This window comes from Trichechus manatus, unplaced genomic scaffold (genome assembly GCF_000243295.1).
Source record: "Trichechus manatus latirostris isolate Lorelei unplaced genomic scaffold, TriManLat1.0 scaffold00048, whole genome shotgun sequence".
Taxonomy (NCBI): domain Eukaryota; kingdom Metazoa; phylum Chordata; class Mammalia; order Sirenia; family Trichechidae; genus Trichechus; species Trichechus manatus.
In genome coordinates this window covers 17,186,711-17,200,176 of record NW_004443984.1, presented here as the reverse complement: position 1 = coordinate 17,200,176, position 13,466 = coordinate 17,186,711, and the positions used below count along the sequence as shown (strand labels likewise).

Sequence of the window (13,466 nt, the reverse complement as noted above, 5' to 3'; positions counted from 1 at the left end):
TTATCTGTTCTCGGCTCCACTTCTTGTCACCCCCCTTTATTAAGGTGGGCTGACCCCTACAAACTACATTTCCCAGGTTCCCTTGCCAAGTAGGTCCTGTCTTAGGTTTGGCCAATGGGAGGCACTGGTAGGAGATTGGAGGGCAGGAGGAAGGGAGAAGCCAGGATATTATGTCTCCTGGTTCCTGGCTCTGGTTACACAACCTCCAACCCCAGAGGTGATGGTGGCTTCTTGCAGTGGCTAATCTCAGGGTTGTCTTCTCTCCTCCTAACTGTTCTTTTAATTCCTCTAACATCATTGCTTACTACCCATCTGTCAGATTGTCATACTATGGTGGCTTGCATGGTGCTATGATGCTGGAAGCTATGCCACCAGTATTTCAAATACCAGCAGGGTCACCCATGGTGAATAGGTTTCAGCACAGCTTCCAGACTAAGTCTAGGAAGAAAGGCCAGGCCACCTATTTCCGAAAATCAGCCAATGAAAACCCTATGGGTCACAACAGAATATTGTCCGATATAGTGCTGGAGGTTGAGCCCCCTAGGTTGGAAGGTGCTCAAAACACACAGTGGCTGCAACAATAGGCTCGAGCATACCAATAATTGTGAAGATGCAGCAGGACTGGGCAACATTCTTGACTGACACCCATCCCGTGGAGCCCAGCTCTTTCAGAGTGCACTGTTACAACATTTGGGAGTTGTGGTGGGAGGTGGGATCCTTGGAGGATTCCCATGTTTGGGTGGTGATGGAGCCATTCACTGGGATGGGGAAGCTGGCACAAGGAACTTGTTGGAGGCAATGAGTCAGTTGGACCAACTAGGTTTGAGGTGTCAGGAGGCCATCCAAGGAGAACCATACACCCCTGCTTCCACCAGGCGACAACCCTACTCCTGACCTTTAGCTTGTGCTTCTGGAACTGAGAAGCCTTAAAATTGTTCCCAGGTGAGGACTGTAAGGCCAGAAGTCTTCACGCTTGTTTTGGTGGCTGACCTTCTCTGCAGACTTAGGTTGTGGACGGGGCTAGCCACACCCTCAGCGTGGCCCGTGTCTCAGAAATACGTGGCAACCAGGTGATTTCCCAGCCTCCTGACCAGGGTGTGGGATTTTCCATCCTTCAAAAGGGTCACGTACCAGTTCCTCACTCAGAGCCTGGAAGCATCGTCCTTGCTGTCTTCATCATGGGGATTGGTGGCCCAGAGCAGGGGGCCCTGCACCTCTTGGGGAAGCTTAGGGTTGGGGAACAGGGAAATAGGGCAGCATCTCACTCTCAAAATGCCCTGTGTGCCAGGACAAGGACTTCCCCATAAGTCTGGACTGGGAGAATATGTTTCAGCTATGAAGGGTGGCCCTGGTATTAGAGTTGGCACTTGAAGGGAGTGGCAGGTGGCTGCTACTGTGGATGTTCAGCTACAATGTGAGATTTAGGGAAGCCACTCCTGTGGCCCCCACAACTTCCTGGATGGTTTTCTGTCCCAGCCTCTGTTTATCTGCCAGCCACCTGGATGGAAACTCAAAAAGGTGGGCAGAGCAGAGAGTCTGGCTTTCTTTGAGAAGGGCCCGATGAATGTTTAAGGATAAATGAACAAATGGATAACAGTAATAATAACTAATACTTATACAGTGTTTAAGCCACATATGTACTTACAAAAACACACACATGCACACACACATGGTGTTATGTATATTATGTATCTTTAGGTCCCTGGGTGGCACAGTTTGTGCCAGACTACTATCCTAAAGGTTGGCAGTTTGAACCCACAGAGTGGTGCATCGGAAGAAAGGCCTGGGTGATCTGCCTCTGCAAAGATTACAGCCAAGAAAACCCTAAGGAGCAGTTCTACACTGTAAACATGAGGTATCTATGAGTTGAATTGACTTGAGGGCAACGGCTTTTGTTTACTTGTTTTAGCTATCTTTTAATCCTCAGAACAGCAGAAATTCAGACGCAGGTGGTCTTGCTCTGGAGTTTGAATGAGTGAATGGTCTAGAACTGCCTTGGTTCCCCCAGAGTGTGTTAACATCATCGGATGGTTCCAAATTCCATGTCCTACCCCCAGGGAGTGGGTGGCCTGTGGAAAGGGTAGGTGGAGGCAGGACATGTTGAGAGACACAGCCTCGGGGCAACCACAAACCTGGTGAGAGCCTGTCCCCATTGCGGGTCTCCCACCCCACACTGGGAAAGGTGATTCGAAAGAGAGGGGGCTCTAGAAGGAGGCTGAGGGGCTACTGATGGCTGTGAGTGTGGCTGGGGGTATGGACCCAGTGCTGGGTTGGCAGGCTTGGGGCAGGCTCAGCCTTGTTAGGGTAAGAGTCAGGACCAGGTGTCCAGCAGCCCGCTGCGGGGAGGAGGGGTGTCATGGGAGGAGGGAGGAGGAGGTATGTCCGAGGCGAAGGGTGGGAGGCGAAGGGTGGGAGGCGGCCCCGCCCCGGCCCGCCCCTCCGCCTGCTCCCTAGGCTGGCGGCCCGCGCCAGCTTTCGCTTTCCATCGAGAGACCGCGCAGGAGCGCAGCGCGCGGAGCGGAGCCGGGAGAGAGACGCGAGAGCGCGAGAGCAAAGGGCACGGCCAGACCCTGTCGCACCCCGCCGCGCCGCAGACGCCCGCACCATGGTGCCCGCCGCCCTCTGGGCCGCGCTGGCTGTCGGACTGCAGCTCTGGACCGCGGTGCTTGCCCAAGTGGGTGATTCACGCGGTTCCATGGGAGGGCTTGCCTCTCACGCTCATCCCGCTGGTGCGCCGCCTCCAGGTGCCCCGGCCGCACTCTCCCGGGGCGCCGTGACAGAGGTGAGGGGTTTCAGGGGACTGAGAAGCGCACGCCGCCGGGAACCCCAGGCCCACCTGCCTGGGACACGTGCACCCCCGACGGAACTCTGATCCCGTAAGCCCCGCGGCACAGGGGCGCACCCCGGGGGGCCCCCCATCCGCTCACCAGAGCCTAGACCAGGGCGTTTGAGGCCGGCCAGCGGGTCCTGGCCAGATCCCCGCTAGACCCCAGACCCTCATGCTTTACTCCAGCGACTACCACGACCTTGCCATCCCACCTGCAGGGTCGCTGTGGGGTGCTACGCCTACGGCCAGGCCCTGGCACCCTCTTCAGAAGACTTCCTCTCTGGGCTATGGTTTTCGTCTTTGTTAGAAACACCAGGGCTACCCTGCTGAGCAAACGGGCGAGGTGTGCAGTCAGTGCCTGATAAGGGCCCAGTGGGACTGAGGGCTGCCTTGCCTCCCGCTTGCCCAGACCCCTTCCTAGGGGTCATTTCAGAGCCTGTTCTCGGTGGGCTCTGGGGTGGGAGGAAGGAGAGGGTGTCTTCCAGCCTCCCAGGCTGAGATCCTGGAAGGACCTGTGTTGGAGCTCTGGGGACAAGAGGGAGACCTTCTGGGCTACTTATCAAGGCAGAGGTGGCCTCCAGGGGCCCCCAGAGCTGTTATTCAAAACTAACATCAGTCAGCACAGTAGTTCTCTGGCAAGGGAGATTCTACAGAGGGATTCGATATCCTTTGCCTTGTTTGGCTGTCACCATGGTTTGGTAAGGTAGGCTAACTCCGTTATACAGAGAAGGAAAACAGGCTTAGAGGACTCCTGGTGTTTTATGGAAGGGCACGGGTCACTCTTCCTGCTGGGAAGAAGGTGTGCGTGCAGCCCCTCCCTCATGATCCTGCCTAGAAGGAACTATGGTGTGCTGACCTGTCTGGATGTCTTGATGGGAAGGTGGGGAGGTGGTGTTGGCTTCTGTGGTGACATGTGTGAGGTGATTTGCTGATGCGAAACCACAGACATCTTTAGAGTCCAGTTTTTGAGGGTGGAAGACAGGAGCTGTCGGGCCAGAATTGACTCACCCACAATGGGTGTTGCGGGGCGGCGGAGGGGGGGAGGTCCCTGGGGGCTGTCCCAGAGCTTGTTCTGTGGACAGGGGAGGTTCTGGGTGGACTTTGGGCCAGAAGAGAGCCACCTCTGAGAGTAGCTATGATTGCTGGCGGCTGTGGTCTCCAGCCTCTTAGCAGGGTCTTGCCATAGACTTGGGTCTCTGAGGAGGGCTTCGTGCTGCTGAGTTTGGGCCTTCTGGGGTGACGCCCAGGGACATGTGAGCCTCAGGGGGCAGGAGGCACAGGGCTTCTCTGCAGGACACCTGGCCAGAGTCCTGGAGTTGTTTGAGGGGCGTTTCTCTAGTGTCCCTCACATCCTTCCCCTCCTGATCAGCAGCTCCCTCGTCAGGTCAGAACCCCACCCCACCACCACCAACAATTGCCACAAGCCTCCTGCCCCTGCTCCTGCTGATCCCTCCTGGGCAGCACTGCTGGAGAGACCCTCCTCAAGCCTGGATTGCCTCTCTTCCCACTTGGGAAGCCTCCCGTGGCTCCCAATCGCTGAGACAGAAACTTCTCAGGTATCCCAGATGCCAGTGAGGTGTCAGGTCCTTCCTCCTCCTGTACACGTACTTCACACCCTGAGAGACAGATAACTGGATGGTCATCATGTGTCTGCCTATTCTGCCTTTGCCATGCCTGCCCCTCTCCACAGTACGCCCTTCACCCTCCTCTTGTGTTGACATCCTCCTCTTTCAAGGCCTTTTGAAAATGCCACCCCCTCCAGGAAGCCTTTCCTCCTTCTCCCCATTGGATTTGATCCTTTTCTCTTCCGACTCTCAGAGCCCTTTGCCCCTCTCTAGGGCAGATTACATTCTGTTTTTTAAAGTAGGTTGTGTGTTGTTGTTGTGTGCTGTTGACTTGATTCCAGCTCGTAAAGACCCTATGTAACAGAATAGAACTGCCTCATAGGATTTCCTAGGCTGTAATCTTTACAGGAGCAGATCACCAGGTCTTTTCTCCCTTGGAGCCATTGAGTGGGTTCGAACCACGGACCTTTCGGTTGGCAGGGGAGCACTTAACCATTGCACCACGAGGGCTCCTTAGTTGTGTCTTATCCACCTTGATAAATGGAAGGTTCCTTGAGGGCAGGGACCGTGGGTTTCTCCTCCTCTTCATTATTATCACATTAGTTCCTGTTTGTTGAACACCTACTAAGTGCCAGGCACGGTGCTAGGTACTTTACTATAGAATCTCATTGAAACCTCGCTTACAGCACCACCTAAGAGGTGAGTGATGCTGTTCCCATTTAGAGTTGTGGAAACCGAGGCTCAGAGAGGTTATGAGATTTCCCAGGATCACAGAGCTGTGGAGTTGGGGTGGTGGGTTTGAACAAAGGTCTGCCTGATTCCAAAGCTCTTTTCACTGTAGCCTCCCCAGTGCTCATGTCCCCGCTTCTGTCCCCCAGCCCAGTCCTTCGCACACAGTAGGTACTCAGTAATGTTGGGATTTTACTAAGTGGAGTTGCAGAAAGAGCCCCAAGGAGACCCAAGTTTGGCAGGTGATTCAAACTTACTTTGCCATTGGGGCTTTTGCCTCTGTTTAAAAGCCATATTTACCAGCCTATCTGGAATGCATCATTCATTAATTTCATTTGGCCATTCATTCATTCATTTGACAAATAAATGCCAGAAAAGCTGTCAGGATAGGTGAGTGCTTGGTGCCGGGGGGATGGACAGGACCCCGGCAGTCTGCCTGTCTGCTTGTTGCTGGGGAGGAGGTTGAGGGGGTCTCTACCTGCTGGGCTTTAGTTTGTCTCTGGAAGACTGGAGGCTTAGGGGCCAGTGTTTTGCTCCTTATTACCTAGGGACCTGGGTCAACTTTGGTTGGAGGAGAGGTTGGGGGCTCCCAGGCAGGGATGTATTATGCACAAGTGCTTACCAGCTCATCTGTAGTGAACGGCAAAGGTGTGGTGAAACCCACGTGAAATTGTTCACTACAGATTAGTAAGTAAGCACAAATAAGCCCATGCTTACCTTGCTTACTGGGTCAACCACCCCTGTCAGGCTTGTAAATTTAGAAAGAGGCTTTGATTCTGCAGGAAGGTGCTGTGGGGTTGGGAGAGAGACAGTTGCCAAAACCATACCTAGAAGCAGAATCTTTGCTGTGGTGAAAAAATGTGAAATTGTTCGCTGCAGATGATCTAGTAATCAAGGTGAGCACTGTTCTTACCTTACTTACTAGATAATCTGCCCCTGCTCCCAGGTTGACCTAGGGACATTAGCCTTTGGAGTGGAGTTTGGTGATCTGGGGTTCCTGCTGCCCATGAGGCTCCTCTCACCTGTACCTGCCCACATCCCAGAGGGGAGACCTGTGTGCTGGCTGAGGGTGTGACCAGTGGTCATGCATCCTTTCAGAGGGCAATGGACCCGTGGTCTGGCACCCTGAGGCAGTGCCATTCGTTCATTCGTTCTCCCAGCATTCATGGACACCTACTCTAAGGCCAGTCCAGTGCTAGGCTCTGGGGACCCTGAGATGACCACAGCCTGGCCCCAACCCTCCAGGAGCCACACTCCCAGGTGGTCACAAGACCTGGGCTCTGCCCCTGGCTGCCTTTGTGACCTGGGCCAAGCTGGGGAGCCTCTGTTTTCTCATCTGTGGATGCAGAGAGTACCTATCACCTTGCCCTCCTGGTGGGGCCGAGTGGATGGGAAAGGCATTGGAACACATAAAACTGAGAACCTGCCTGGGACTCTTGTGTCAGGAAGTGGACCTCACTGTAGTCCTGGGGCTCCCCGGGGCCCTGTGCCTCCCCAGGGTCGAGTGACATTTAATGGTCCTGACTGTTCATTGCTTCCTGGAGAAGATGTCAGGGGGTTGTTCATGGCAGAAGAGGTTCAACATTTTTTCAGGTGTCCAATTTGGCAAAATTAATTACATTAATTATGTGTGCAACCATCTATCATCGGCAACTTTCCCATTACCATAAACATAAACTCACTGCTTCCCCAACAACAAACAATAGCTGTGGGTGAGTTCTGATGCCAACTGTGCCGTGTGTGTGTGTGTGTGTGTGTGTGTGTGTGTGTGTGTGTCTGACATTTAGTTGTGCTGTGCAGCACGTTCACAGTTTTGTGCCACGGTAACTACTTTTCTGTTCCTCAAACTGATACCTCCTCCCTCCGATATCCCCAGGTCTCATTCCCCCACTTCTTTTTAATCATGTGTCTCCTTCCTGGAGCACCTGGCCTACAAAAGCTCCCCACCAGGTACACTGCCTCACCTGGCCTCCTTTGTTTTCCTGTACTACACTCAAGACCTGTTGCATTTCTTTCCTTTGCTTTTTATTGTGTCTTCCCACTAGAATGTAAACTGAGAGAGGGCAGAGACTTGTTCACTGCTACAGACCTGTAGCCTAGATTAGGGTTTCCTAGTCTCAGCGCTGTTGACATTTTGGGCTGGATAATTCTTTTTTTTTTTCTGTGTGTAAACCTTTTAATGAGTTTTTATAATAGTGGTCTCATACAGTATTTGTCCTTTTGTGATCTGGATAATTCTTGGCTGTGGGGGGCTGTCCTGTGCATCATAGGATGGTCAGCAGCACCTCTGACCTCTGCCCACTATTTCTCCTTGGTTGTGACAGTCAAACATGTCTCTAGACGTTGCCAAGTGTCCCCAGGGAGCAAACCCAGAACCATTCCGTGCCTGGCCCATAGTAGGTACTCAATAAATATTTAATGAACTTCAAAAAATATTCATCTGACCTTTTTAGTGACCCTGTCTTACAGATGGGGAGACAGAAGAGTTCGCGAAGCCGCTGGTGGCAGAGCTGGGCTCTAGTTTGTCTCTGTCTCTGGGATATTTCTTGGGGCTCCTCTCCCTGCTGTACGGGGTCCGCTGAGGCTAGAGGTGCTCTCCCCAGAGTGCTCTCACCTCACATCCCCCGCCCTGGCTCGTGATGGGGCAGCCCACGGGCAGTGACTCAGGGCCCGGTGGGCATGTGACTTGTTTGGAAAGCAGGCAGGGAGGGAAGTCGGGGAGTAGGGTGGGGAAAGCAGTGCTCCTGGGAGAGCATAGCCAAGTGGAGATGTTGTGGTTCCAGTTCTGGATCCCCCTCTGCCAGGCACAGGGAGGCAATGTTGATGGTTTAGAGGAAGGGCCCAGGCCTCAAAATCAGACAGACCTCCGCTCAAACCCTCACTCTGCTGTTTACTGGTTATGTGACCTTGGCAAGTCTTTTCCTCTCTGGGAGCCTCTGTTTCCTCATCTGTAAAATGGGAATTATCCCCACCTCACTGGCTGGTTGTTAGGATTAAAAACACTTCATGGGCCAGTGTTACTGAATTGTATGTGTAGAAATTGTTGAGATGGTGTGGGTTTTGTCATATATATCTTCACCACAATAAACAAAAAAATTTTTTGAGTTCTTTATGGACCTCAAAGTTCACTGGCTACTATTTGAAGCCATTCATGGCTTTGCAGGGCCTGACCTGACCCTCTAGGTCATGGGGCGGGTGCTCAGGCCCAGGAGGCAGGGACTACCCAGGAAGTCACAGGGCCCAGCAGCCTGATTGGCTGCCCTCCAGCTGCCCTCTGCCTGGAGTTCCTGCCCAAGTGGCTTTACTGCCCACCACTGAGAACAGCTTCCCTCCTGCCCACCTTTTCACGGCAGTGCCTCCTGCCCCGATGCTCCCTTGCTGAGCCTCTCACACCACCCGCCTGGTTGCCTGGCCTGAGGACCCCGGTGTGTGGCCAAGGTGGTGGGGTCAGGAAATCACTCCCCTGCCCCTCCCACCCCTTTCAGTGAGTGACACGTGCCGTATGCCATTTGAGGTTGAGCAAGGGCTGCATTTGGTATAGTACGGAGGGATCTCGTGGCCTCTCTCTGAAGACGATGCAGCATGCCTCAGCTTTCCCACATGTAAAATGGGCACAGGTTGATTCCAGACGATCTCTAAAGCCTTTTCCATTTCTAACGTCTGATGCTCATGACCCTGAGGAAGGGAAGCTCTGTGGGGGCTCTTCTGAGGTCATGTCCTCCATCTCTCAGCCTCCAGGTCACTTCCAAGAGGAAGGAGCACTGGGCTGGGTGTCTAGAGACCAGAGTTCCCATCCGGGCACTGTTACCGACTTGCTGTGTGATCTTGCTCAGGTTCCTCAACGTCTCTGGGCCTAAGCATCCCTCAGTATAGGACCTAACAGCACTGGTCCCAACGCTGTCCCTGGAATATTGGGAAGTATTAGCTTTGAGTGTGCTTGACAAAGGCCATGAATGGGGGAATAGATCTAAAAGTTCTCTCAGGAAGGAGAGCCTAGCATTCCTCAGTGTTAATGTCTTTGCTTCCCAGTCTCTCTTCTTGCTGACCTAAATCCCGCTTGCTTTGGCTGGAATTATTTCCTTGACTCAGTAATTCCTGGCCACCTGTCATCTTGGAACCCTCGGGCAGCACAGAGTTCATGAATTCCTGCCTCCTGGCCCCTTGCCACCTAGGTAGCACCTTTTCAAGTTCAGAACCCAGACCCTTTGGGGCCCCAGACTATGGGAAAGTCCACACTGTCAGCATGCAGTGAAGGGCCTGCTGTCTGGGAACCCACAGATTAGAGGAAGCCTTGTGCAGATGTATGGTTTCCTCGAAGAAGCCTTATGTCACCAATGGTGGGAACACGCCCCTTGGCCTGGTTCTGAATCCTGTGTTCTCTTTTACAGCCCAGATCTTGGGGTGCTCATCTCTCCCTGCCCAGCTGCTGACTGCTAGGCTGGGACTCAGAGCCTGGAGCCCACCCCTCTGGGGCACGGTCTTTTTCCACCACGTTGCAGCACGTGGTGATGTCACTGATGGTGGTGACATCATTGTGGTTTGGGCCCTGGGCTGTGAGCCCTGGAGGAGGAGGTGCCTCTTTACCACCTGGGGTTTGAAAGAGTTAATTTCCTTCAACCTCCCCCCCCCCCCGCCAGGTGTGAGCAATGCTGGATGCTGGATGCTCAAGGGGAGTGGAGTGGGGTCCCAGGAGCCCAGCTCCGGGCTGGTCTTGACTCTGGCCCTGCTTTCCAGTTGAACTATAACAAGTCACCCCTCCTCTCTGAGCCTCCGTTTACAGAGGAGCAGGGGTTGAAACAGACTAAATCTCCGACTGTCAACTCTGGAGGTTTATGAACACTAGATTATTGATCCTTTACTGAAGTAAGAAGGCACATTAGCCAGCTAGTTAGCACCAAAGGTTGAATACCGGGAGAGGAGGCTGTAGTCCACTTCTCAGACCTCAGATAGACAGGACTGCTGCCCTCCACGTGAGGTAGCAGACACTAGTGGGCACGTCCTGCTGGGAAACCTGACAGCAGAGTGACGTGCAGGGCCACGGGGTGAATCCCTTTTAGGAGCGCTGGCTGTCCTTGAGAGGCCTAGCAAGCTCCTCTCTGTCTCCTTTTGGTGTCGTGGCCCTGGACTGACCCAGCTACTCTGACCTGAGACGGGCAGGAATCCCCATGGGGTTTTGTTTACCTTCTTTTGCCATCCAGACAGTGGCCCACCCGTCTGGCTCAGTTGAGCTTGGCCCTGCAGTGGGCATGGCTGATATGGCCGCGGTTCTGGAAATTGAGTGGGCCTGGGGGTATGAGCCAGAGTGCAAGGGGATTTAGGGACAGGCAGACTGTGTGCTGGATATCTTCTGGGCTGTCCTGACTGTGGGAGGGCTGCCAAATGCCTTTCAGAAGAGATGCCAGAGGCTGCAGGGGTGGACCGAGCGAGTGCAGGGCTGCGAGTCTGGGGTCTGAGCCCCGGTCCTGGCTTGGCCTCTGACTCACGGAGGACTTGGCCGATGACCTTCTCCTGTCTAAACTGCAGCTGCCTCATCTGTAAATTGGAATTAGGAAGGACTCACCCCCAGCCTCACCTCAGCTTTAGAATCCTTTGGCTGCAAGTGTCAGACTGGAGGGAGGGGGTAGAGGTGACTTCGTGTGAGGTTTGGGGTACAGCTCTGGTATGCAGGTGGTCCTGGTTCAGAAGGCCCAGGTCTTGCCTGGCTCTGGACTTGACAGTGATTCTCTGGGGGAGGGCTCTGTGGACTGTGCCTTAGTTAGTGGGACTCCCTGGATGCCCCCGTCTGTCCTCCCGGCTGCTGACCTATAGCCCGGATGTCTGTCTGTAACTTACAGGCTCTCTGGTGACCCCATCATTGGCCTCCGATTTGCCGCTTCTCTGGAATCTCAACCTCCAAGTCCTACTCCTTCCTGTCACTTCCTCCCAGCTCTCTTGACCCTTCCTTCCCGCACCCCGTGGCGAGATTCCCCCATTCTCTCCAACCACTGTCGCTCCGCTAATGGCTTCACTTTCTTCCCATCCTGGCCTGGCCCATTGGTCACTGCCCTCATCCTTTCTTGTCACCCTCCTGACCAATAGATACCCTGACCCCATCCTGCCCTCCAGGCCCTCCTCCAGAAACGACCGCGCAGGGCTCCTTCTAAAACGCAGAGCTCGGAATGGTGGGCAGGACTGGGATGTGTGGATCCCAGGTTGGGGAATGGTGTGGAGAAAGACATGGAGGAACCAATGGCAGGAGACAAAGGCTGGACAGTCCTAACTGGAGCAGAGTGTTTGTTAGGGGCAGTGAGGGCACATGGGGCTGTCAGCTGGTTTGGGGCCAGTTTATGGGCGTAGTAATGACAGTTATATTGAAAAATTATAGCAGCTATCATTTTGAGGGCATTTAGTAAACACTTTACAGGTGTTTTTTCATTAAATCCTCACAACAGCCCCTTGAGGTATGTACTGTTATCAGTCCCATTTTACAGATGAAAAGACTGACGTGTAAAGATTAAAAAAAAAAAATGAAAAGAAGACAAACTCCTTCAGTGCTGCTTGCTAATAAGTAGGAAGTCTGGATTCAAAGCCAGGCATCTTTACTCCAGAGTCCAGGCTTTCAGCTACCACACTTACCTCCTGTCAGGCAATAGGGAGCCACTGATAGTTTTTCAGCAGAGGAGTGACTGGAGCAGACAGTGTTTTAGAAAGATCAGTCAGGCCTCAGTGTGAAGGACAGATGAGATGGAGAGAATGGAGGGAGGGAGGCCCATTAGGAGGCTGTTGCAGTGGGTTAGACAAGAGCTCTGGGCTGGGAGTAGATGCAGAGCAAGAAGGAAAGGACAAGAGGCTTCAGGGAGGAGGAGGAGGCCTTTGATCTGGACCACAAACCTAGGTTGGGGGCAGTAGCACAGAGGAAGAAGAGGTGAGCCCTCTGGCCTCAGCTCTGCCACATCTAGAGGCAAGTGACCTTGTCAGTGGCAGCCTTGGGTATTCCTGGAGCTGTCGTGGTCAGCCATAGGGCAAGCCTGGCCTCTGTCACCCGTGGCCGTACTGGGGTGAGCGTGAGACTGGGTAGGGCTGGCTTACTCTGCCAGTTCAGAGGTGAGACAGAACGTGTGCCAGTGCACTGGGAGCAGGACTCCTGGGGACTTGCCTGGCTGTGTTGCCAGCACACCTGGCGACCCCTCAAGCCTCTCTCTCAGCTTTGGTTTGCTCACCTGAAACGTGGGGGTAAAAGTACCCCTCTTTTGTCATTTCCCATTGGAGCTAGGAGACACTCCAAACAAAGGAGAGAGTACAGTGAACCGGGGGCTACAAGTTGACATTCACGGGTGCTTCCTGGGTGCCAGGCAAGGGTCTGATGCATTATATGCACCAAGCACCTGTTGTTGTCCCCATTTTACAGCAGAGGAAATTGAGGCACAGGGTTTAAGCTGTGTACTCAGGGCCTCACAACTCACTAAGGGCAGAGCCAAGGTTGGACCCCAGGTAGTCGGGCTGTAGACCTCTGGGCTTAAACCCTGGCCAAGATGTAATGGTTATCAAGGTGGCCGCCACTCGCTGCTGTCAAGTCAATTCTGACTCATTGTGACCCCCTGTGTGGCAGAGTAGAACTGTGCTCCACAGAGTTTTCAGTGGCTGAGTTTTCAGAAGTAGGTTGCTAGGCCTTTCTTCTGAGGCACCTCAGGGTGAGCTCAAACCTCCAACCTTGCAGTAAGCAGATGAGTGTGTTAACTGTTTGCACCACCCAGGGACTCCCGAGGTGGGTGAGATGGGCTTTTATCTGAAAACTGTTGCTCAGTCTCTCCCCACCAGGGAGGCCCTTCCCCTTTCTTTGTAAGCCCATTTCCTGTCCCATTCTATTCATGCTAGCCCCAGTTCATTTCAACAAATCGGAAATTAGAAGTTTTGCTTCTGTTGAACAAACCAGCATCTCTTAGGCACCTGCTGTGGGCCATGCCCAGGGCTGGATGTAGAGTAATGAGTAATAAACACAACGGTTAACTGTGAGCAAGCGCTAACTGCAGGCTGAGCACAGCACTGAGCACTTTATACGGTTGACTCGGTGACTCATAACAGCCCTATGAGGTGGGTACTGTTTTTTGTTCCCATTTTATAGATGGCAGAACTGAGGCTGGTGAATGGCAGGACTGGAATTAAAACCTGGCGACTGACTCAGAGCTCATCCAAGGATGTGCAGAGGAAGCCCGTGAGGAGCTCATTCTAGAGGAAGAGACACGAGAAACAGATAATTAAACCAAAAGGTGGTTTGGGCAGGAAGGAGATATACCCGGGTTGCCACTGGAGCCCCCAGAACACACCCTGACCCTATCTGGGGGTTCAGAGGTTTCCTGGCAGTGATG

General features: G+C 53.4%; 1 protein-coding gene across 3 annotated transcripts in view; it reads left to right on the top strand.

Moving 5' to 3' along the window:
* The first annotated feature begins 2,570 nt into the window (after positions 1-2,570).
* Positions 2,571-13,466, top strand: part of TNFRSF1B (TNF receptor superfamily member 1B) — a 44,816-nt gene continuing 33,920 nt past the window's right edge. For 2 of the 3 annotated variants that reach the window (XM_023732183.1, XM_023732182.1), the window contains exon 1: positions 2,571-2,782. In XM_023732183.1, coding sequence (XP_023587951.1) covers positions 2,606-2,782 — 177 coding nt within the window. In that variant the 5' untranslated portion in view covers positions 2,571-2,605. Of the gene's footprint in view, positions 2,877-13,466 lie in introns of all 3 variants that reach the window. The other variant, XM_023732184.1, reaches the window with a different exon arrangement.